The 25,675-nt window shown below is 46.1% G+C and overlaps 1 protein-coding gene and 3 non-coding genes across 4 annotated transcripts in view; 3 read left to right on the top strand and 1 right to left on the bottom strand.

Moving 5' to 3' along the window:
• Positions 1-25,675, top strand: part of ARMH1 (armadillo like helical domain containing 1) — a 49,470-nt gene that overhangs the window by 14,079 nt on the left and 9,716 nt on the right. The window contains exons 5-8 of the mRNA XM_038760356.1: positions 1,110-1,306; positions 2,409-2,493; positions 22,260-22,382; positions 22,699-22,771. Of these exons, the coding sequence (XP_038616284.1) occupies positions 1,110-1,306; positions 2,409-2,493; positions 22,260-22,382; positions 22,699-22,771 (478 nt within the window). The remainder of the gene's footprint in view (positions 1-1,109; positions 1,307-2,408; positions 2,494-22,259; positions 22,383-22,698; positions 22,772-25,675) is intronic.
• Positions 6,018-6,133, top strand: LOC119940450. The gene has a single exon (XR_005454927.1). It is a non-coding gene; the product is annotated as a U5 spliceosomal RNA (small nuclear RNA).
• On the top strand, positions 14,657-14,772 carry LOC119940525. The gene has a single exon (XR_005454998.1). It is a non-coding gene; the product is annotated as a U5 spliceosomal RNA (small nuclear RNA).
• LOC119940462 lies at positions 19,844-19,958 on the bottom strand. Its single transcript, XR_005454938.1, has one exon. It is a non-coding gene; the product is annotated as a U5 spliceosomal RNA (small nuclear RNA).

Below are 25,675 nucleotides of genomic sequence, written 5' to 3' on the forward strand. Positions count from 1 at the left end.
TGCTCCTAAGTATGACCAATGGACTGAGTGATCATCTCCCACCTTGACTTCTGCGTCTGCCTCCTCGCTGATCCCCTTGCCTCCTTCTTCTCCCCACTCCGCACACAGTAAGCGCCCAATAAAGACGATTGAAGGAATGAACTCATACGTCTCTCTGCTGCCCGGATCGTTTTTCTAAAATAGCATCGGGTCCCCGTCTCCCCACTCCTCAGGAGCCCCCCATGGTTTCCCATCCGCTTCCATGTCAAACAGAAACTCCTTGCCCTCGGCCTTTGCAACGCCCCGTCAGCTCGCCCCCTCTTCCCACTGCTTCCGACCCAGCCCACACACTTCCCTCCTCTAGAGCCGCTCCCCGCGCCTCGATCCCACCTATCTCACCGTTGATCCCTTTCCCACATCCTCCCTCTGGCCTGGACCTCCCTCCCCGCCTGTAGAGGCCGGACCTCCCCGTCCCCCTCGCCTTCAGAGCCTGATTAAAATCACATCTCCTGCAAGAGGCCTTCCCCGATTAAAGCTCTCTTTCCCCCAACTCGATTGAATGAATGAATACTCTCCCAAGCACTTAGGACAGTGCACACAGTAAACGTTCAATCAATCAATCAATCAATCAGTCAGTGGTATTTATTGAGTGCTTACTACGTGCAGAGCGTTGTAGAATACGGAAGACTTAACAGACACGTGCGCTGCCCAAAACGAGCTTACAGTCTCGAGACGTACTTACGGTCTAGAATAATAAATAATCAGGAGATCATCATCATCAATTGTATTTATTGAGCGCTTACTATGTGCAGAGCACTGTACAAAGCGCTTGGGAAGTACAAATTGGCAACGTATAGAGACAGTCCCTACCCAGCAGTGGGCTCACAGTCTAAAAGGGGGAATATATACATATATATATATATATAAACCAAAACATACTATAAACCAAACATTCTAACAAAATAAATAGAATAGATATGTACAATGCTGCTGCGCTGGATCCACCCTGGCGTTTAGCACAGTACCTGGCACGTAGTGAACGAGTAATTGAGGCCGAGCCCAGCCTCCACTTGGTTGCCAGGCTGCCTTCTCGGTACCGCGGATTAATAGATCGATCTCCCTCTGCCCAGGGGTGCGAGCAGTTGCGGAGTTTTTGGCCAAATCCAAGTCAGAGGAATCTCAGGAAGAAGCCCAGATCCTCTTGGACACTTTGGTCCACGGAAATCCCAAGTACCAGAAGCAGGTGTACAAAGGTCTGATTGCGTTGCTGTCCTGCACCTCCCCCAAAGCCCAGCAACTCACTCTGCAGACGCTCAGAGTTGCCCAGGTAAGCAGCGCCCGTCCTGTATGGAATCGATGCAGCTGTGGCTAAATCTGGAGAAAAATCCCCCTGAAAGCACGGGTGCAAAAGCAGAGCCAAACTGGCTCCAGAGTTGATTTGGGTTCCTTAGCATGACCCCCTTTCCCCAGTTAGAAGAATAATAATAACAACGGTGGTGTTTGTTAAGCGCTTTTTCTGTGTGCCCAGACTGTAGTAAGCACTGGGGTAGATACAAGATAATCAGGTACCCTTCCCCACAGCACCTGTATATATGTATATATGTTTGTACATATTTATTACTCTATTTATTTATTTTACTTGTACATATCTATTCATTTTATTTTGTTAGTATGTTTGGTTTTGTTCTCTGTCTCCCCCCTTTTAGACTGTGAGCCCACTGTTGGGTAGGGACTGTCTCTCTATGTTGCCAATTTGTACTTCCCAAGCACTTAGTCCAGTGCTCTGCACATAGTAAGCGCTCAATAAATATGATTGATGATGATGAGGTACTGCATGAGGCTCACAGTCTAAGTAGGAGGGAGACAGGTACTGAATCCCCATTTTGCAGGCAAGGGAACTGAGGCTCGGAGAAGCGAAGCGACCTGCCCAAAGTCGCCCAGCAGGATGGGGCGGAGCCGGGATTAGGACCCAGGTACCTTAGATGGAGGAAGACGTCAGCCAACGTGAGGGGGGATCTGGGAGAACCGGCCAGTGGCAGCGGGTCTCTCAATCAATCAATCAATCGTATTTATTGAGCGCTTACCGTGTGCAGAGCACTGTACCAAGCGCTTGGGAAGTCCAAGTTGGCAACCTATAGAGACAGTCCCTACCCAACAGTGGGCTCACAGTCTAGAAGGGGGAGACAGAGAACAAAACAAAACATATTAACAAAATAAAATAAATAGAATAGATAGGTACAAGTAAAATAAACAGAGTAACAAATCCGTCCAAACATATATACAGGTGCTGTGGGGAAGGGAAGGAGGTAGGGTGGGGGGGATGGAGGGGGGAATCGACTCTCGGGAGTTGCCCACCGACGGCTGGCTTTCGGGTGAAGGGCTACCTCACGGGCCCCGAAGATGGACCGTCTCGGTCATTGCCTTCTCAGGAAATTGTGGGAACAGCTCACCCCTATATCGTGGAGGCCGTGCTAGAAGTGCTGCGTACGATGCATCTCGAAGTCCAATATGAAGGTAAGGCAGATGCTTAGGCCAAAGCAAAAGTTTATTCTTGCGGCGGACATAATCCAGGAAAGACAATTCTTCTCTGTCTCCCCCTTTTAGACTGTGAGCCCACTGTTGGGGTAGGGACTGTCTCTATATGTTGCCAACTTGTACTTCCCAAGCGCTTCGTACAGTGCTCTGCACACAGTAAGCGCTCAATAAATACGATTGATGATGATGATGATGGTGATGATTCCAGGATCTGCCAGGATTCCCTAATGTGACCATCTTTTATTTTTTTAATGGTGTTGGTTAAGCGCTTATTACGTGCCAGGCGCTGTTCTGATCGCTGAGATAGATACAAGGTAATCAGGTTGTCCCACGTGGGGCTCCCGGTCTTCATCCCCGTTTTACAGATGAGGGAACCGAGGCACAGAGAAGTGAAGTGACTTGCCCGAGGTCACCCGGCAGACGAGTGGCGGAGCCGGGACTGGAGCCCTGGTCATCATCATCATCAATCGTATTTATTGAGCGCTTACTGTGTGCAGAGCACTGGACTAAGCACTTGGGAAGTACAAGTTGGCAACATATAGAGACAGTTCCTACCCAACAGTGGGCTCACAGTCTAAAAGGGGGAGACAGAGAACAAAACCAAACATACTACCAAAATAAAATAAATAGAATAGATATGTACAAGTAAAATAAATAGAGTAACAAATATGTACAAACATATATACATATATACAGGTGCTGTGGGGAAGGGAAGGAGGTAAGTTGGGGGGATGGAGAGGGGGATGAGGGGGAGCACCTCGTCCTTCTGACTCTCAGCCTGGGCTCTTTTCCTCTTTCCTTTCTCATTTCTATTTTTTAAGCCCCATCCTCCTTCCTCTTTCCTTTCTTATTTCTATTTTTTAAGCCCCATTTCCTGAAGTGAGGTGTGCTTTTTTTCTGGTATTTGATAAGTGCTTACTATGTGCACTGTTCGAAGCGCTGGGGTAGATACAAGATAATCAAGTTGGACCCCGACCGTGTCCGACACGGGGCTCCCGGTCTTCATCCCCATTTTGCAGAGGAGGGAACCGAAGGCACGGAGAAGTGAAGTGAGTTGCCCAAGGTCACACGGCAGGCCAGTGGCGGAGCGAGGACTAGAAACCGGGTATTTCAGACTCCCAAGCCTGGGCTCTATCCATCAGGCCAGGCTGCCCCTGAGCGATGCCAGACCATGAAAGAAGCAGCGTGGCTCAGTGGAAAGAGCACGGACTTTGGAGTCAGAGGTCATGGGTTCAAATCCCGGCTCTGCCACTTCTCAGCTGTGTGACTCTGGGCAAGTCACTTAACTTCTCTGGGCCTCAGTTACCTCATCTGTAAAATGGGGATTAAGACTGTGAGCCCCCCGTGGGACAACCTGATCACCTTGTAACCTCCCCATCGCTTAGAACAGTGCTTTGCACATAGTAAGCGCTTAATAAATGCCATTATAAAATAAATGAATAAATACGATCGAATGAATGAATGAATATATGTTGCCAACTTGGACTTCCCAAGTGCTTAGTACAGTGCCCTGCACACAGTAGGCGCTCAATAAATATGATTGAATGAATGAATGAATCTTAACCCGCCTTCCTCTGGTTGGCCACTTTGATGGCGAGAGGGGACTGTGAAAAGCTGCATTCTTTCACCGGAGTTGTTTAATCTGGTTTTCCCGCTCACTCGGAGAACAAGGTCTTGGGTTTCTTTTAAATTATTCTCTACCACAGTTGGAAGAGGTGAGCCAAAATCAATCCTTTTCCCGTTTTTCCCGTCATTCCCGCCGATCCTTGCCAGCACTTCTGTTCTGACCACGCGCTCACCTTGGGTACGTAAACAGCGGTGAGGGGCAGTCTCTTAAGCGACAAGCTCGATTCACCCTGGAGTTTGAACCTTGCCGTGTGGGACAAGTGTTTTCAAATGTGACACAAAGCGGGGTCCCTCCTGCTTCCATCATCATCATCAATCGTATTTATTGAGCGCTTACTATGTGCTGAGCACTGTACTAAGCGCTTGGGAAGTACAAATTGGCAACACATAGAGACAGTCCATTGAATCCGGGCCCTCCCGGTTGGGGAGCTGGGCAGGGGGTAAAGGGATTATTTAAGATGTTTGAGGCGTCGGGGAAAATGGTGACCTTGGGATGGCAGAAAGTAGGTTTTTTTAGAAGTGCGACTTGAATGTGGAGTGTTGTTAATTGATTCATAATAATGATGGCATTTATTACGCACTTACTGTGTGCAAAACACTGTTCTAAGCGCTGGGGGGAAACAAGGCGATCAGGTTGTCTCACAGGGGGGCTCAAAGTCAATCCCCATTTTACAGATGAGGTCACTGAGACCCAGAGAAGTGAAGTGACTTGCCCAAGGTCACACAGCTGACAATTGGTAGAGCCGGAATTTGAACCCATGACCACTGACTCCAAAGCCCCAGCTCTTTCCACAGAGCCATGCTGCTTCTGTAAGCGCTCAGCGTGGCTCACTGGAGAAGAGCACGGGCTTTGGAGTCAGAGGTCATGGGTTCGAATCCCAGCTCCGCCACATAATAATAATAATAATGTTGGTATTTGTTAAGCGTTTACTATATGCAAAGCACTGTTCTAAGCGCTGGGGTAGATACAAGGTAATCAGGTTGTCCCACGTGGGGCTCACAGTCTTAATCCCCATTTTACAGATGAGGGAACTGAGGCCCAGAGAAGTGAAGTGACTCGCCCAAAGTCACACAGCTGACAAGTGGCGGAGCCGGGATTTGAACCCCCGACCTCTGACTCCAAAGCCCGGGCTCTTTCCACTGAGCCACAATGCTTCTCTGTCTGCAGTGTGACCTTGGGCAAGTCACTTAACTTCTCTGAGCCTCAGTTACTTCATCTGTAAAATGGGGATGAAGACTGTGAGCCCCATGTGGGACAACTTGATCACCTTGTATCCCCCCCCCAGTGCTTACAACAGTGCTCTGCACATAGTAAGCGCTTAACAAATGCCACCATTATTATTATTAATTTACGATTGATTGATTGATTGATTAATGAATGACAGGTGAGCGGGTTGACCAGCAGGCCGGGCTGTGGCCAGTCTAGTCTTCCAGACTGTGAGCCCACTGTTGGGTAGGGACCGTCTCTCTATGTTGCCAACTTGGACTTCCCAAGCGCTTAGTACAGTGCTCTGCACACAGGGAAGCGCCCAATAAATACGATTGATTGAATGAATGAATGAATGAATGAATGGCGCTGAGGAAAGGGGCGGCGCCTGCGCAGAAGAGAGCCGGCCGGTTTGGGCGGGAACGGCGCGAGGCGAATTTGCATGCCCAGAATGCACCGCGCCCCCGGCTTGACATCGCGAAAATCAAGGGCCAGGCTTCCCCTGCCCGACTAGGCCGCGCTCCCCCGCCGCCATTTTCCCTGACCCGCCCGTCAGTGGCCCTGAGGAGAGGGGAAAAAAAATAAAATAAAATCAAAATCGAAATTTCCCTCACCCTAACTGACAGAGGGGGTTGCCTCAGATGCCCCATCAGCGGAGGAACATGGTTTTATACTCTGGTTTCTCTTCATAGCGTATAAATCTTTCGCCTTTTACTAAAGATTTCCGTGGAAAGGAACAACCATGGGTTGATATTTAATTTTTTGATACCCCACGTTGCTGGGGTGATTGTACTTGTTAAAAGCAGATTTAAATCGTTTATTCACGAATTGTTTAGTTTCTACACGGTGACCGCACTCTTGGGTAGAGATTGTTTCTATACGTTGCCAAGTTGTATTTCCCAAGCGTCTAGTACAGTGCTCTGCACACAGTAAGCTCTCAATAAATAAGATTGATTGGTTGGAGTGTCTAGGGACCGTCTCTATATGTTGCCAACTTGTATTTCCCAAGCGCTTAGTACAGTGCTGTGCACACAGTAAGCGCTCAATAAATACGATTGATTGGTTGGAGTGTCTAGGGACTGTATATGTTGCCAACTTGTATTTCCCAAGCGCTTAGTACAGTGCTGTGCACACAGTAAGCGCTCAATGAATACGATTGAATGGTTGGAGTGTCTAGGGACTGTCTCTATATGTTGCCAACTTGTATTTCCCAAGCGCTTAGTACAGTGCTCTGCACACAGTAAGCTCTCAATAAATAAGATTGATTGATTGGTTGGAGTGTCTAGGGACTGCCTCTATATGTTGCCAACTTGTATTTCCCAAGCGCTTAGTACAGTGCTGTGCACACAGTAAGCGCTCAATAAATACGATTGATTGGTCGGTTGGAGTGTCATGGTGACGCGGGTCCTGAGGTTGTTGAGGTGGTTTTCGTTTCTGGTAGAAACCTTGAGGTCACTGGGGTGGGGGTGGGGGTGAATTTCGTAACTAATAATCAATCAATCGTATTTATTGAGCGCTTACTGTGTGCAGGCACTGTACTAAGCGCTTCGGAAGTACAAGTTGGCAACATATGTAACTGTTCTAAGCGCTGGGGGGGGATACAAGGTGATCAGTCCCTTCCTTCCTCTCCCCCTCGTCCCCCTCTCCATCCCCCCCATCTTACCTCCTTCTCTTCCCCACAGCACCTGTATACATGGATATATGTTTGTACAGATTTATTACTCTATTTATTTATTTTACTTGTTCATATCTATTCTATTTATTTTATTTCGTTAGTATGTTTGGTTTTGTTCTCTGTCTCCCCCTTTTAGACTGTGAGCCCACTGCTGGGTAGGGACTGCCTCTATATGTTGCCAACTTGGACTTCCCAAGCGCTTAGTACAGTGCTCTGCACACAGTAAGCGCTCAATAAATTCGCTTGATCGATTGACTGATCAGTTGAGGTGGTTCACTGCGGTGGGGAGGTGCATTTCGTCACTAATAATTATCGTGATGGTGTTAAGCGCTTACTATGTGCAAAGCACTGTGCTAAGCGCTGGGGCGGGTACAAGGTGAAGCGCTTAGTACAGTGCTCTGCACACAGTAAGCGCTCAATCCGATTGATTGATTGATTTCGTTCTGGGTAGAAACTTTGAGGGAAGAGGTGGGGAAGTGACTTTTGTCACTAATAATAATAATGATGGTGCTTGTTAAGCGCTTACTATGTGCGAAGCACTGTTCTAAGCGCTGGGGCGGATACAAGGTGATCAGTTGAGGTGATTTCGTTTTTGGTAGAAACTTTGAGGTTACTGTGGGGGGAGGTGAATTTCATCCCTAATCAATCAATCGTATTTATTGAGCGCTTACTGTGTGCACAGCACTGTACTAAGCGCTTGGGAAATACAAGTTGGCAACATATAATGATAAAATCATGATGGTGTTAAGCGCTTACTATGTGCGAAGCACTGCAACCCGCTTACTGTGTGCTAAGCGCTTTAGAAGAGGACAGCGTTAACAATCGTATCTATTGAGCGCTTACTGTGCTAAGCGCTGTAGGAGAGGGCTGCCTTAGCAACCGTATCAGTTGAGTGCTTACTGTGCTAAGCGTTTTAGGAGAGTACCATGTAACCGCGTTGGTAAGCACATTTTCTGTCCAATCAATCAATCAATCGTATTTATTGAGCGCTTACTGTGTGCAGAGCACTGGACTAAGCGCTTGGGAAGTACAAGCTGGCAACATATAGAAGACAGTCCCTACCCAACAGTGGGCTCACAGTCTAGAAGGGGGAGAGAGAGAACAAAACCAAACATACTAACAAAATAAAATAAATAGAACAGATAGGTACAAGCAAAATAAATAAATAATTATATTTATAATTACTTATAATAATAAATAAATAAGTAATAAATATGTACAAACATATATACATATATACAGGTGGTGTGGGGAAGGGAAGGAGGTAAGCTCCACAAGGAGCTGTTGTGAAACTTTTTTTTTCCCCTAATGTGCTATTTGTTAAGCACTAACTTTGTCCTAAGTACTGAAATAATAATAATAATAATAATAATGGCATTTGTTAAGCACTTACTATGTGCAAAGCACTGTTCTAAGCGCTGGGGGGGGGATACAAGGTGATCAGGTTGTCCCACGTGGGGCTCATAGTCTTAATCCCCATTTTACAGATGAGGGAACTGAGGCCCAGAGACTACTACTAATAATGATGGCATGTATTAAGCGCGTACTATGTGCAAAGCACTGTTCTAAGCGCTGGGGGGGATACAAGGTGATCAGGTTGTCCCACGTGGGGCTCACAGTTTTCATCCCCAGTTTACGGATCAATCAATCAATCGTATTTATTGAGCGCTTACTGTGTGCAGAGCACTGTACTAAGCGCTTGGGAAGTACAAAATGAGGTAACTGAGGCTCAGAGAAGTTAAGTGGCTTGCCCAAGGTCACACAGCAGACAGGTGGTGGAGTACAAGTGGATTGTACTCTCCTGGGCGCTTAGAACAGTGCTCTGCACCCAGTGAGCACTTGGAATACCACTGATTGGTTCAGGCGTATTTATTGAGCGCTTACTGTGTGCTTGGAAAATACAGTGCAGCAGTAAATGCGATTCGGGATTCTGTGGCCGAATTGTACTTCCCAAGCGCTTAGTACAGTGTTTTGCCCAGAGTAAGCGCCCAATAAATACGATTGAATGAATGAATGAATGAATCGATGCTTCGGCTTGCAACTGTCCCATTTGTCCGCTAGATGGCCCCCTTTGACCTTTTTGATGTTTTGGTAATAATAATAATAATAATAATAATAATAATAATAATAATAATAATGGCATTTATTCATTCTGTCGTATTTATTGAGCGCTTACTGTATTTATTAAGCGCTTACTATGTGCCAAGCACTGTTCTAAGCGCTGGGGTAATAATAATTATGATGGTACCTGTTAAGCGCTTACTATGTGCCAAGCACTGTTCTAAGCGCTGGGGTAATAATAATTATGATGGTATCTGTTAAACATTTACTATGTGCCAAGCACTGTTCTAAGCGCTGGGGTAATAATAATTATGATGGTACCTAAGTGCTTACTATGTGCCAAGCACTGTTCTAAGCACTGGGGTAATAATAATAATGATGGTATCTGTTAAACGCTTACTATGTGCCAAGCACTGTTCTAATATCTGGGGTAATAATAATTATGATGGTACCTGTCAAGTGCTTACTATTTGCCAAGCACTGTTCTAAGCGCTAGGGTAATAATAATAATGATGTTATCTGTTAAGCGCTCACTATGGGCCAAGCACTGTTCTAAGCGCTGGGGTAATAATAGTGATAGTATCTGTTAAGCACTTACTATGTGCCAAGCACTGTTCTAAGCACTGGGATAATAATAATAATGATGGTATCTGTTAAGCGCTTACTATGGGCCAAGCACTGTTCTAAGCGCTGGGGTAATAATAGTGATGGTATCTGTTAAGCACTTACTACGTGCCAAGCACTGTTCTAAGCGCTGGGGTAATAATAATAATGATGGTATCTGTTAATTGTGTACCATGGGCCAAGCACTGTTCTAAGCGCTGGGGTAATAATAATAATAATGATGGTATCTGTTAAGCGCTTACTATGTGCCAAGCACTGTTCTAAGCGCTGGGGTAGTAATAATTATGATGGTATCTGTTAAGCGCTTACTATGGGCCAAGCACTGTTCTAAGCGCAGGGGTAATAATAATAATAATGGAATTTGTTAAGCGCTTACTATGTGCCAAGCACTGTTCTAAGCGCTGTGGTAATAATAATGATGCTATTAAGCGCTTACTATGGGCCAAGCACTGTTCTAAGCGCTGGGGTAATAATAATAATGATGGTATCTGTTAAGTGCTTATTATGGGCCAAGCACTGTTCTAAGCGCTGAGGTAATAATAATAATAATGGAATTTGTTAAGCGCTTACTATGTGCCAAGCACTGTTCTAAGCACTGGGATAATAATAATAATAATGGCATTTATTAAGCACTTACTATGGGCCAAGCACTGTTCTAAGCGCTGGGGGAGGAGGTACAAGGTCATCAGTTTGTCCCACGTGGGGCTCACAGTCTTAATGCCCATTTTCCAGATGAGGGAACTGAGGCCCAGAGAAGTGAAGTGACTTCATAATAATAATAATAACGGCATTTATTAAGTGCTTACTATGTGCAAAGCACTGTTCTAAGCACTGGGGAGGTTACAAGGTGATCAGGTTGTCCCACTGGGGGCTCACAGTCTTCATCCCCATTTTCCAGATGAGGGAACTGAGGCCCAGAGAAGTGAAGTGACTTGCCCAATGTCACCCAGCAGACATGTGGTGGGGCCAGCATTCGAACCCATGACCTCTGACTCCAAAGCCCGGGCTCTTTCCACTGAGCCACGCTGCTTCTCGTGGCTCATGATAATTATTATTAGCATTGGCTTCTAGATTGTGAGCCCACTGTGGGCAGGGATTGTCTGTGGCCGAATTGCACTTTCCAAGCGCCTACTACAGTGCTCTGCACATAGCAAGCGTTCAGTAAATATGACTGAATGACAGAAGGAACAGAAACTGCAAACGAAATTGAGGGCAGGGATTGTCTGTGGCCGAATTGCACTTTCCAAGCGCTTAGTACAGTGCTCCGCACATAGCAAGCGTTCAGTAAATACAACTGAATGAAGGAAGGAACAGAAACTGCAGGCGAAATTGTGGGCAGGGATTGTCTGTGGCCGAATTGCACTTTCCAAGCGCTTAGTACAGTGCTCAGCACATAGGAAGCGTTCAGTAAATATGACTGAATGACAGAAGGAACAGAAACTGCAAGCAAAATTGTGGGCAGGGATTGTCTGTGGCCGAATTGCACTTTCCAAGCGCTTAGTACAGTGCTCCGCATATAGCGAGCGTTCAATAAGTACGATTGAATGAAGGAAGGAACAAACTGCAAGCAAAATTGTGGGCAGGGATTGTTGCCGAATTGCACTTTCCAAGCGCTTAGTACAGTGCTCTGCACATAGCAAGTGTTCAGTAAATACGATTGAATGACGGAAGGAACAGAAACTGCAGGCGAAATTGTGGGCAGGGATTGTCTGTGGCCGAATTGCACTTTCCAAGCGCTTAGTACAGTGCTCGGCACATAGCAAGCGTTCAATAAATACGATTGAATGATCAGAAGCTGCAAGAAAAGTTGTGGGCAGGGATTGCTGCCGAATTGCACTTTCAAGCGCTTAGTACAGTGCTCCGCACATAGCAAGCGTTCAATAAATACGACTGAATGAACAGAAACTGCACGCAAAATTGTGGGCAGGGATTGTTCCCAAATTGCACTTTCCAAGCGCTTAGTACAGTGCTCCGCACATAGCAAGCGTTCAATAAATACGATTGAATGAAGGAAGGAACAGAAACTGCAGGCGAAATTGTGGCAGGGATTGTCTGCGGCCGAATTGCACTTTCCAAGCGCTTAGTACAGTGCTCCGCACATAGGAAGCGTTCAGTAAATATGATTGAATGACAGAAGGAACAGAAACTGCAAGCGAAATTGTGGGCAGGGATTGTCTGTGGCCGAATTGCACTTTCCAAGCGCTTAGTACAGTGCTCTGCACATAGCAAGGGTTCAATAAATACGAGTGAATGAAGGAAGGAACAGAAACTGCAAGCAAAGTTGTGGGCAGGGATTGTTGCCGAATTGCACTTTCCAAGCGCTTACTACAGTGCTCTGCACATAGCTAGCGTTCAATAAATACGATTGAATGAAGGAAGGAACAAACTGCAAGCGAAATTGTGGGCAGGGATTGTTGCCAAATTGCACTTTCCAAGCGCTTAGTACAGTGCTCTGCACATAGCAAGCGTTCAATAAATAATATTGAATGAAGGAACAGAAACTGCAGGCGAAATTGTGGGCAGGGATTGTTGCCAAATTGCACTTTCCAAGCGCTTAGTACAGTGCTCTGCACATAGCAAGTGTTCAGTAAATACGATTGAATGACGGAAGGAACAGAAACTGCAGGCGAAATTGTGGGCAGGGATTGTCTGTGGCCGAATTGCACTTTCCAAGCGCTTAGTACAGTGCTCGGCACATAGCAAGCGTTCAATGAATACGATTGAATGAAGGAACAGAAGCTGCAATCAAAGTTGTGGGCAGGGATTGCTGCCGAATTGCATTTTCAAGCGCTTAGTACAGTGCTCAGCATATAGCAAGCGTTCAATAAATACGACTGAATGAACAGAAACTGCAAGCACAATTGTGGGCAGGGATTGCTGCCGAATTGCACTTTCAAGCGCTTAGTACAGTGCTCCGCACATAGCAAGCGTTCAATAAATACGATTGAATGAAGGAAGGAACAGAAACTGCAAGCAAAGTTGTGGGCAGGGATTGTCTGTGGCCGAATGGCACTTTCCAAGCGCTTAGTACAGTGCTCCGCACATAGCAAGCGTTCAATAAATACGATTGAATGAAGGAAGGAACAAACTGCAAGCGAAATTGTGGGCAGGGATTGTCTGTGGCCGAATTGCACTTTCCAAGCGCTTAGTACGGTGCTCGGCACATAGCAAGCGTTCAATGAATACGATTGAATGAAGGAACAGAAGCTGCAATCAAAGTTGTGGGCAGGGATTGCTGCCAAATTGCATTTTCAAGCGCTTAGTACAGTGCTCAGCATATAGCAAGCGTTCAATAAATACGACTGAATGAACAGAAACTGCAAGCACAATTGTGGGCAGGGATTGCTGCCGAATTGCACTTTCAAGCGCTTAGTACAGTGCTCCGCACATAGCAAGCGTTCAATAAATACGATTGAATGAAGGAAGGAACAGAAACTGCAAGCAAAGTTGTGGGCAGGGATTGTCTGTGGCCGAATGGCACTTTCCAAGCGCTTAGTACAGTGCTCCGCACATAGCAAGCGTTCAATAAATATGATTGAATGAAGGAACAGAAGCTGCAATCAAAGTTGTGGGCAGGGATTGCTGCCGAATTGCACTTTCAAGCGCTTAGTACAGTGCTCAGCACATAGGAAGCGTTCAGTAAATATGATTGATTGACGGAAGGAACAGAAACTGCAAGCGAAATTGTGGGCAGGGATTGTCTGAGGCCGAATTGCACTTTCCAAGCGCTTAGTACAGTGCTGCGCACATAGCAAGCGTTCAATAAATACAACTGAATGAAGGAAGGAACAGAAACTGCAGGCGAAATTGTGGGCAGGGATTGTCTGTGGCTGAATTGCACTTTCCAAGCGCTTAGTACAGTGCTCAGCACATAGCAAGCGTTCAATAAATACGATTGAATGAAGGAAGGAACAAACTGCAAGCGAAATTGTGGGCAGGGATTGTTGCCAAATTGCACTTTCCAAGCGCTTAGTACAGTGCTCCGCACATAGCAAGCGTTCAATAAATACGATTGAATGAAGGAAGGAACAGAAACTGCAAGCAAAGTTGTGGGCACGGATTGTCTGTGGCCGAATTGCACTTTGCAAGCGCTTAGTACAGTGCTCCGCACATAGCAAGCGTTCAATAAATAAGATTGAATGAAGGAACAGAAACTGCGGGCGAAATTGTGGGCAGGGATTGTCTGCGGCCGAATTGCAGTTTCCAGGCGCTTAGTACAGTGCTCAGCACATAGCAAGCGTTCAATAAATACGATTGAATGAAGGAAGGAACAGAAACTGCAGGCGAAATTGTGGGCAGGGATTGTCTGAGGCCGAATTGCACTTTCCAAGCACTTAGTACGGTGCTCAGCACATAGTAAGCGTTCAATAAATACGACTGAATGACGGAAGGAACAGAAACTGCAAGCAAAATTGTGGGCAGGGATTGTCTGCGGCCGAATTGCACTTTCCAAGCGCTCAGTACAGTGCTCCGCACATAGCAACCGTTCAATAAATACGATTGAATGAAGGAAGGAACAGAAACTGCTCAGCACGTAGCAAGCGTTCAATAAATACGATTGAATGAAGGAACAGAAACTGCTCAGCACATAGCAAGCGTTCAATAAATACGATTGAATGAAGGAACAGAAACTGCAGGCGAAAGTTGTAGAAGCTGCAAAGCTCCTCCCTCCTCCTCCTCTTCCTCCTCCTCCCTCCTCCTCCTCCATCAGCATACCCAGAGTCCTTTGCGGCGCGCAGACGTTTGCTCGTGTCCCGTTTAAAACGCTCTGGAGCGTTTTAAACGCCCCAAAGCGTTTCTCCTCCTTGTCCTTCCCGTCGCCCAAATTTGGAAACGCCCGGAGGAACGGGAGGCCCGTGGGAAAGCGATTTCCCGCAGGGAATGGGCGGCATCCATAAGTTGGCTCGGGATCGCCCGCACTGGGTTGCCCGGGCCGCAGGGCGTCTAGTATACTCTGGTTTCTCTTCAGACCGCATAAATCTTTCGCCTTTTACTAAAGATTTCCGTGGAGAGGAACAGTTACGAGTTTGTACTCAATTTTTTGAGGCCTCGTTTTTACGAGGCTCCCCTGAAACCGTTGAAAAATAGACAACTTACTTGTTTTGGCTCATGGGGGTGCTTAATACAGTGCTTCTTAAATAGTAGGTGCTCAGTAACTACCATTGAATGAATTGGAATGGAAAGAACCTAATCTCGGGCGTCAGAAGTCGTGGGTTCTAATTCCTCCCCTGCCACTTCATTTATTTATTTTACTTGTACATATCTATTCTATTTTATTTTGTTAGTATGGTTTTGTTCTCTGTCTCCCCCTTTTACACTGTGAGCCCACTGTTGGGGTGTTTAGTACAGTGCTTTGCAAATAGCAGGCGCTCAATAAGTACGATTGAATGAACTGAAGTAGAGTGGGAAGAACCTAAGCTTGGGCGTCAGAAGTCATGGGTTCTAATCCCTCACCTGCCACTTTATTTATTTTACTTGTACATATCTATTCTATTTTATTTTCTTAGTATGTTTCGTTTTGTTCTCTGTCTCCCCCTTTTACACTGTGAGCCCACTGTTGGGGTGTTTAGTACAGTGCTTTGCAAATAGCAGGCGCTCAATAAGTACGATTGAATGAACTGGAATGGAAAGAACCTAAGCTTGGGCGTCAGAAGTCATGGGTTCTAATCCCTGCCCTGCCACTTTATTTTACTTGTACATATCATCTATTCTATTTTATTTTGTTAGTATGTTTGGTTTTGTTCTCTATCTCCCCCTTTTAGACTGTGAGCCCACTGCTGGGGTGTTTAGTACAGTGCTTTGCAAATAGGCGCTCAGTAAGTACGATTGAATGAACTGAAGTAGAGTGGAAAGAACCTAAGCTTGGGCGTCAGAAGTCATGGGTTCTAATCCCTCCCCTGCCACTTTATTTATTTATTTAACTTGTACATATCATCTATTCTATTTTATTCTGTTAGTACGTTTGGTTTTGTTCTCTGTCTCCCCCTTTTAGACTGTGAGCCCACTGTTGGGGTGTTTAGTACAGTGCTTTGCAAATAGCAGGCGCTCAATAAGTACGATTGAATGAACTGGAATGGAAAGAACCTAAGCTTGGGCGTCAGAAGTCATGGGTTCTAATCCCTCCCCTGCCACTTTATTTACTTGTACGTATCATCTATTCTATTTTATTTTGTTAGTATGTTTGGTTTTGTTCTCTGTTTCCCCCTTTTAGACTGTGAGCCCACTGTTGGGGTGTTTAGTACAGTGCTTTGCAAATAGCAGGCGCTCAATAAGTACGATTGAATGAACTGAAGTAGAGTGGAAAGAGCCTAAGCTTGGGCGTCAGAAGTCATGGGTTCCAATCCCTCCCCTGCCACTTTATTTATTTTACTTGTACATATCTATTCTATTTTACTTTGTTAGTATGTTTGGTTTTGTTCTCTGTCTCCCCCTTTTAGACTGTGAGCCCACTGTTGGGGTGTTTAGTACAGTGCTTTGCAAACAGCAGGCGCTCAATAAGTACGATTGAATGAATTGGAGTGGAAAGAACCTAAGCTTGGGCGTCAGAAGTCATGGGTTCTAATCCCTCCCCTGCCACTTTATTTACTTTACTTGTACGTATCATCTATTCTATTTTATTTTGTTAGTATGTTTGGTTTTGTTCTCTGTCTCCCCCTTTTAGACTGTGAGCCCACTGTTGGGGTGTTTAGTACAGTGCTTTGCAAATAGCAGGCGCTCAATTAGTACAATTGAATGAACTGAAGTAGAGTGGGAAGAACCTCAGCTTGGGCGTCAGAAGTCATGGGTTCTAATCCCTCCCCTACCACTTTATTTATTTTACTTGTACATATCATCTATTCTATTTATTTTATTTCTAGTATGTTTGGTTTTGTTCTCTGTCTCCCCCTTTTAGACTGTGAGCCCACTGTTGGGTAGGGACCGTCTCTATATGTTGCCAACTTGGACTTCCCAAGCGCTTAGTACAGTGCTCTGCACACAGTAAGCGCTCAATAAATGATTGATCGATTGATTGATTGTCAGCTGCGTGACTTTGGGCAAGTCGCTTCGCTTCTCGGTGCCCCCAGATGTGCAAAATGGGGATTAAAATGCGTGACTTTGGGCAAACCGCTTTATTTATTCATTCATTCAATCGTATTTATTGAGCGCTCACTGTGTGCACAGAGCGCTGTACTAAGCGCTTGGGAAGCCCAAGTTGGCAACAACTAGAGACGGTCCCTACCCGACAGTGGGCTCACAGTCTAGAAGGGGGAGACAGACAACAAAACAAAGCATATTAACGAAATAAAATATGTACAAATAAAATACATTCATTCAATCGTATTTATTGAGCGCTTACTGTGTGCAGAGCACTGTACTAAGCACTTGAGAAGTCCAAGTTGGCAACATGTAGAGACGGTCCCTACCCAACAGCGGGCTCACAGTCTAGAAGGGGGAGACAGACAACAAAACAAAGCATATTAACAAAATAAAATAAATATGTACAAATAAAATAAATACATTCATTCAATCGTATTTATCGAGCGCTTACTGTGTGCAGAGCACTGTACTAAGCGCTTGGGAAGTCCAAGTTGGCAACATCTAGAGACAGTCCCTACCCAACAGTGGGCTCACAGTCTAGAAGGGGGAGACAGAGAACAAAACAAAGCATATTTAAAAAATAAAATATGTACAAATAAAATAAATACATTCATTCAATCGTATTTATTGAGCACTTACTGTGTGCAGAGCACTGTACTAAGCGATTGGGAAGTACAAGTTGGCAACATGTAGAGACGGTCCCTACCCAACAGCGGGCTCACAGTCTAGAAGGGGGAGACAGATAAAACAAAGCATATTAAAAAAAATAAAATAAGTATGTGCAAATAAAATACATTCATTCAATCGTATTTATTGAGCGCTTACTGTGTGCAGAGCACTGTACTAAGCGCTTGGGAAGTCCGAGTTGGCAACATCTAGAGACGGTCCCTACCCAACAGCAGGCTCACAGTCTAGAAGGGGGAGACAACAAAACAAAGCATATTAACAAAATGAATATGTACAAATAAAATATTCATTCAATCGTATTTATTGAGCGCTTACTGTTTGCAGAGCACTGTACTAAGCGCTTGGGAAGTCCAAGTTGGCAACATAGAGAGACAGTCCCTACCCAACAGCGGGCTCACAGTCTAGAAGGGGGAGACAGATAAAACAAAGCATATTAAAAAAATAAAATAAGTATGTGCAAATAAAATACATTCATTCAATCGTATTTATTGAGCGCCTACTGTGTGCAGAGCACTGTACTAAGCGCTTGGGAAGTCCGAGTTGGCAACATATAGAGACGGTCCCTACCCAACAGCGGGCTCACAGTCTAGAAGGGGGAGACAAACAACAAAACAAAGCATATTAACAAAATAAAATAAATTTGTACAAATAAAATACATTAACTCAATCGTATTTATTGAGCGCTTACTATGTGCAGAGCACTGTACTAAGCGCTTGGGAAGTCCAAGTTGGCAACATCTAGAGACGGTCCCTACCCAACAGTGGTGGGCTCACAGTCTAGAAATAAATAAGTAATAAATAGGTACAAACATATATCCATATATCCAGGTGCTGTGGGGAGGGGAAGGAGGTAAGGCGGGGGGATGGGGAGGGGGACAGCGCTTAGTACAGTGCTCCGCACACAGGACTATGAGCCCACTGTTGGGTAGGGACCGTCTCTATATGTTGCCAACTTGGACTTCCCAAGCGCTTAGTACAGTGCTCTGCACACAGTAAGCGCTCAATAAATGCGATTGAATGAACGAATGAACCAGTACAAAATCTTATTCTCCCCGGCGCTTAGTACAGTGCTCCGCACAGAGGAACGAACCAGCACAAAATCTTATTCTCCCGGCGCTTAGTACAGTGCACTGCACACAGTAACGAATCGATACAAAACGTTATTCTCCCCGGCGCTTAGTACATACAGTGCTCCACACACAGGAACGAACCGGTACAAAACCTTATTCTCCCCGGCGCTTAATACAGTGCACTGCACACAGGAACGAACCGGCACAAAACCTTCCTCTCCCCGGCGCTTAGTACAGTGCTCCCCACACAGGAACGAATCAGCACAAAACCTTATCCTCCCGGCGCTTAGTACAGTGCACTGCACACAGTAACGAATCGGTACAAAACCTTATTCTCCCGGCGCTTAGTACAGTGCTCCAGGAACGAACCAGTATAAAACCTTATTCTCCCGGCGCTTAGTACAGTGCTCCGCGCACAGGAACGAACCAGTAGAAAACCTTATTCTTCCGGCGCTTAGTACAGTGCTCGGCACACAGGAACGAACCAGTGCAAAACCTTATTTTCCCCGGCGCTTAGTACAGTGCTCCGCACACAGGAACTAATCAGTACAAAACGTTATTCTCCCCGGCGCTTAGTACAGGGCTCCGCACACAGGAACGAACCAGTGCAAAATGTTATTCTCCCCGGCGCTTAGTACAGTGCTCCGCACACAGGAACTAATCAGTACAAAACGTTATTCTCCCCGGCGCTTAGTACAGTGCTCCCACGCAGGAACGAATCAGCACAAAACCTTATTCTCCCCGGCGCTTAGTACAGTGCTCCGCACACAGGAACTAATCAGTACAAAACGTTATTCTCCCCGGCGCTTAGTACAGTGCTCCGCACACAGGAACTAATCAGTACAAAACGTTATTCTCCCCGGCGCTTAGTACAGTGCTCCGCGCACAGGAACGAACCAGTAGAAAACCTTATTCTCCCCGGCGCTTAGTACAGTGCTCCGCACACAGTAACGAATCAGTAGAAAACCTTCTCCCCGGCGCTTAGTACAGTGCTCCGCGCACAGGAACGAACCAGTAGAAAACCTTCTTCTCCCCGGCGCTTAGTACAGTGCTCCGCACACAGCAATTTAGTACAAAATTTTATTCTCCCCGGCGCTTAGTACAGTGCTCTTCACACATTTAGATTTTCGGGTTTAAGTCCGAAAATTCTTGATTCAAGAGCAGATAGAATAATCTCACAACCTACTCGGTAAGTACTTAATCAGTTACTATTGTAAGAATAACAGTGTTTTTGAAGTACTTATTATGTATTAAGCACTGTATTAAACGCCAAGTTAATTCTATTTTTGTTACTCCATAGGTAGCCTCGTGAAACGAGGCCTCAAAAAATTAGTTGCCAACTCGTAATAGTTTCTCTTCACGGAAATCTTTAGTAAAAGGCCAAAGATTTTTAAAGTGTGAAGAGAAACCAGAGTATAACTTTTCGGCTGTGAGGTTCGCCACCGGGATCCTGGCGATCCCGGGTAGGGTTATGGGGGCCCCTTTTTCCGCCAGATGAAAATCCTTCTCCTTGTGAATCCCAATTGGGAAGAGTCTTTTCCACCCCCCCAACTCCATATTTGCTCAAAAAACTAAAAGGGGAAAACTTAAAAAGTCGCATCGCGGGCAGATTCGCGTCTCCTGTGCATTGTGGGTATGCAAATGAGGTGTCCAGTCTTCCGGATTCCGGGAGGGGAAAGGATTGGGTGGCCAAAAAGGTTCGTTGGTTCATTCATTCATTCATTCGTTCGTTCATTCATTCATTCACTCACTCACTCATTCATTCATTCAATCAATCAATCAATCAATCAATCGTATTTATTGAATATTTATTGGTTCGTGAACCAGCTGCTCAGCTGTCCTCATCTGTGGCCTGGTTTGACCAGAGGGGAATGCTAGTACCAAGATTCCTTCATTTAATCGCATTTATTGAGCGCTTACTGTGTACTAAGCGCTTGGGAAGTACAGGTTGGCAACAGATAGAGACGGGCCCTACCCAACTGCGGGTTCACAGTCTAGAAGGGGGGGACAGACAACAAAACAAAACATATTAACAAAATAAAATAAATAGAATAAATGTGTACAAGTAAAACAGAGTAATAAATATGTATAAACATTTATACATATGTGTATATATATGCATACACACATACATGCATATATATGTATATATATGCGTATATACATGTGTGTGTATATACACACACACATATATACATGTGTATATATACATTTATTCAATCGTTCAATCAATCAATCAATCAATCAATCGTATTTATTGAATATTTATTGGTTCATGAACCAGCTGCTCAGCTGTCCTCATCTGTGGCCTGGTTTGACCAGAGGGGAATTCTAGTCCCAAGATTCCTTCATTCAATCGCATTTATTGAGCGCTTACTGTGTACTAAGCGCTTGGGAAGTACAGGTTGGCAACAGATAGAGACGGGCCCTACCCAACTGCGGGTTCACAGTCTAGAAGTGGGGGACGGACAACAAAGCAAAACATATTAACAAAATAAAATAAAAAGAACAAATATGTACGTCAAATAAATAGAGTAATAAATATGTACAAACATATATACATATGTGCATATATATGCCATCATCATTATTATTATTATGAAGACTGTGAGCCCCCCGTGGGACAACCTGATCACCTTGTAACCCCCTCAGTGCTTAGAACAGTGCTTTGCACATAGTAAGCGCTGACTAAATGCCATCATCGTTATTATTATTATGAAGACTGTTAACCCCACGTGGGACACCTTAATCACCTCGTAACCCCCCCCCCCAGCGCTTAGAACAGTGCTTTGCCCATAGTAAGCGCTTAATAAATGCCATCATCATTATTATTATTATGAAGACTGTACGCCCCCCGTGGGACAACCTGATCACCTTGTAACCCCCCCCCAGCGCTTAGAACAGTGCTTTGCACATAGTAAGCGCTTAATAAATGCCATTATTATTATTATTATTATGAAGACTGTGAGCCCCCCGTGGTACAACTTGATCACCTTGTAACCTCCCCAGCGCTTAGAACAGTGCTTTACACATAGTAAGCGCTTAATAAATGCCATCATTATTATTATTATGATGACTGTGAGCCCCCCGTGGAACAACCTGATCACCTTGTAACCCCCCCAGCGCTTAGAACAGTGCTGTGCACATAGTAAGGGCTTGATAAATGCCATCATTATTATTATGATGATGACTGTGAGCCCCCCGTGGGACAACCTGATCACCTTGTAAACCCCCCCCCCAGCGCTTAGAGCAGTGCTTTGCACATAGTAAGCGCTTAATAAATGCCATCATTATTATTATGATGATGACTGTGAGCCCCCCGTGGGACAACCTGATCACCTTGTAACCCCCCCAAGTGCTTAGAACAGTGTTTTGCACATAGTAAGCACTTAATAAATGCCATCATTATTATTATTATTATGAAGACTGTGAGCCCCCGTGGGACAACCTGATCACCTTGTAACACCCCCCCCAGTGCTTAGAACAGTGCTATGCTCATAGTAAGCCCCACGTGGGACAACCTGATCACCTTGTAGCCCAGTGTTTTGCACATAGTAAGCGCTTAATAAATGCCATTATTATTATTATTATCCCCGGCCGCCATCGGCACATAGAAAGTGCTTAATAAATGCCATTATTATTATTATTATCCCCGGCCGCCATCGGCACTTGGGAAACGCAAGGGGGTCGAAGGGTTTCTTCTCCTCCCCTCCTGTAGCCATTCAGCTGATCCAGATCCTCATGGGCTTCGAAGTGCGCCCGGCCATGCTCCGGGGCCTGGTTGCCCTCCTGAAACCACCTGCCAGGGAGACCGTCGGACCGAAGCCCCAAATCCTGCAAGGTCAGAGACGTCACCCGCTTCTCCCCCCGTCCCTTGTCCGGCTTCTGGTGGGAAACCACGGTCGGGCCCGGGGGAGGCGGGTCCGGTGGCCGGCCCGGCCGGCCGGAGGGTCTCGGTGAAGCCAACGTGGCCGGCTCGCGAACCTGAGGTGCCGTCTGTGCGAAGGCCTCCTTTTCAATCAATCAATCAATCAATCAATCGGATTTATTGAGCGCTTACTGTGTGCAGAGCACTGTACTAAGCGGTCCAAGTTGGCAACACATAGAGGCGGTCCCTACCCAACAGCGGGCTCACTTTTCCCTTCCCGTCCCTTCAGACCCGTCCGTGCTCCAGGTATCCAGCTGCCTCCCAGTCTTCCTCCAGCAAGCCGCCGCCGCCAAAGCCATCGGGTGAGCACGATTGGCAGGAGCAATCACGAGGATAATAATAGTGGTGACGGCCTTTGTCAGGCGCCTACTATGTGCCAAGCACCGCTCTAAGCGCTGGTGGCGGGGTGGGGGGGGGGAATACGAGGTGATCAGGTTGTCTTCATCCCCCCATTTTCCAGATGAGGGAACTAAGGCTCCGAGGAGTTGTGACTTGCCTAAGGTCACTCGGCAGGCGTGTGAGTCCGCCGGTCTCAGCTCCGCAACATCGCCAAGATCCGCCCTTTCCTCTCCATCCCAACCGCTACCCTGCTCGTTCAATCGCTCATCCTATCCCATCTGGATTACTGTATCAGCCTCCTCTCCGATCTCCCATCCTCGTGTCTCTCCCCACTTCAATCCATACTTCACGCCGCTGCCTGGATCGTCTTTGTCCAGAAACGCTCTGAGCATATCACTCCCCTCCTCAAAAATCTCCAGTGGCTACCAATTAACCTACACATCAGGCAAAAACTCCTCACCCTGGGCTTCCAGGCTGTCCATCCCCTGGCCCCCTCCTACCTCCCCTCCCTTCTCTCCTTCTCCCGCCCAGCCCGCACCCTCCGCTCCTCTGCTGCCAGTAACCTAGAAGCAGCGTGGCTCGGTGGAAAGAGCCCGGGCTTTGGAGTCAGAGGTCATGGATTCAAATCCCGGCTCTGCCAATTGTCAGCCGTGTGACTGTGGGCAAGTCGCTTCACTTCTCTGGGCCTCAGTTCCCTCATCTGGAAAATGGGGATTAAGACTGTGAGCCCCCCGTGGGACAACCTGATCGCCTTGTATCCCCCCAGCGCTTAGAACAGTGCTTTGCACATAGTAAGCGCTTAACAAATATCATTATTCACCTCCTCCAGGAGGCCTTCCCAGACTGAGCCCCTTCCTTCCTCTCCCCCTCGTCCCCCCTCTCCATCCCCCCCATCTTACCTCCTTCCCTTCCCCCCAGCACCTGTATATATGGATATATGTTTTATACATATTCATTACTCTATTTATTTATTTATATTACTTGTACATATCTATTCTATTTATTTTATTTTGTTAGTATGTTTCGTTTTGTTCTCTGTCTCCCCCTTTTAGACTGTGAGCCCACTGTTGGGTAGGGACTGTCTCTATATGTTGCCAGCTTGTACTTCCCAAGCGCTTAGTACAGTGCTCTGCACACAGTAAGCACTCAATAAATACGATTGATGATGATGATGGGCCTCCTTCTCGCCCTCAATCCCCAGCCCACAGTAATAATAGTAATAATAATAATGGCATTTATTAAGCACTTACTATGTGCAAAGCACTGTCTTAAGCGCTGGAATGCCCTCCCTCCGCACATCCGCCAAAGCTAGCTCTCTTCCTCCCTTCAAAGCCCTACTAAGAGCTCACCTCCTCCAGGAAGCCTTCCCACACTGAGCCCCCTCCTTCCTCTCATTCACTCATTCAATCGTATTTATTGGGCGCTTACTGTGTGCAGAGCACTGGACTAAGCGCTTGGCAGAGTAGAGAAGCAGCTTGGCTCAGTGGAAAGAGCCCGGGCTTTGGAGTCAGAGGTCGTGGGTTCGAATCCCGGCTCCGCCGCATGCCTGCCGTGTGACCTTGGGCAAGTCACTTAACTTCTCGGAGCCTCAGTTACCTCATCTGTAAAATGGGGATGATGACTGTGAGCCCCACGTGGGACAACCTGATCACCTTGTATCCCCCCAGCGCTTAGAACAGTGCTTTGCACATAGTAAGTGCTTAACAAATGCCATTATTATTATTTATTATTATATAGAGACGGTCCCTACCCAACAGCGGGCTCACAGTCTAGAAGGGGGAGTCCTCTCCCCTCCTCCCCCCCTTCATCCCCCCCCCGCCTTACCTCCTTCCCCTCCCCACAGCACCTGTATATATGTATCAATCAATCAATCAATCGTATTTATTGAGCGCTTACTGTGTGCTATTGTACTCCCCTAAGTGCTTAGAAGCAGCATGGCTCAGTGGAAAGAGCCCGGGCTTTGGAGTCAGAGGGCATGGGTTCAAATCCCAGCGCCGCCACTTATCAGCTGTATGACTCTGGGCAAGTCACTTCACTTCTCTAGGCCCCCAGTTCCCTCATCTGTAAAATGGGAATTAAGACTGTGAGCCCCCGTGGGACAACCTGATCACTTTGTAACCTCCCCAGCACTTAGAACAGTGCTTTGCACAGAGTAAGTGCTTAATAAATGTCACTATTTTTATTATTATTATTATTATTATTATTATTCTCTGGGCCTCATCTGTAAAATGGGGATTAAGACTGTGAGCCCCTCCGTGGGACAACCTGATCACCTTGTAACCTCCCCAGCGCTTAGAACAGTGCTTTGCACATAGTAAGCGCGTAATAAATGCCATCATCATTATTATTATTATTCTCTGCTCCTCATCTGGAAAATGGGGATTAAGACTGTGAGCCCCTGTGGGACAACCTGATCACTTTGTAACCTCCCCAGCGCTTAGAACAGTGCTTTGCACATAGTAAGCGCTTAATAAATGCCATTATTATTATTATTATTCTCTGGGCCTCATCTGTAAAATGGGGATTAAGACTGGGAGCCCCCCGTGGGACAACCTGATCACTTGTAACCTCCCCAGCGCTTAGAACAGTGCTTTGCACAGAGTAAGTGCTTAATAAATGCCACTATTATTATTATTATTATTATTATTATTCTCTGGGCCTCATCTGTAAAATGGGGATTAAGACTGTGAGCCCCCGTGGGACAACCTGATCACTTGTAACCTCCCCAGTGCTTAGAACAGTGCTTTGCACAGAGTAAGCGCGTAATAAATGCCATCATCATCATTATTATTATTATTATTCTCTGCGCCTCATCTGGAAAATGGGGACTAAGACTGTGAGCCCCCGTGGGACAACCTGATCACCTT

This window comes from Tachyglossus aculeatus, chromosome 18, assembly GCF_015852505.1.
Source record: "Tachyglossus aculeatus isolate mTacAcu1 chromosome 18, mTacAcu1.pri, whole genome shotgun sequence".
In the NCBI taxonomy this organism is placed as follows: Eukaryota; Metazoa; Chordata; class Mammalia; order Monotremata; family Tachyglossidae; genus Tachyglossus; species Tachyglossus aculeatus.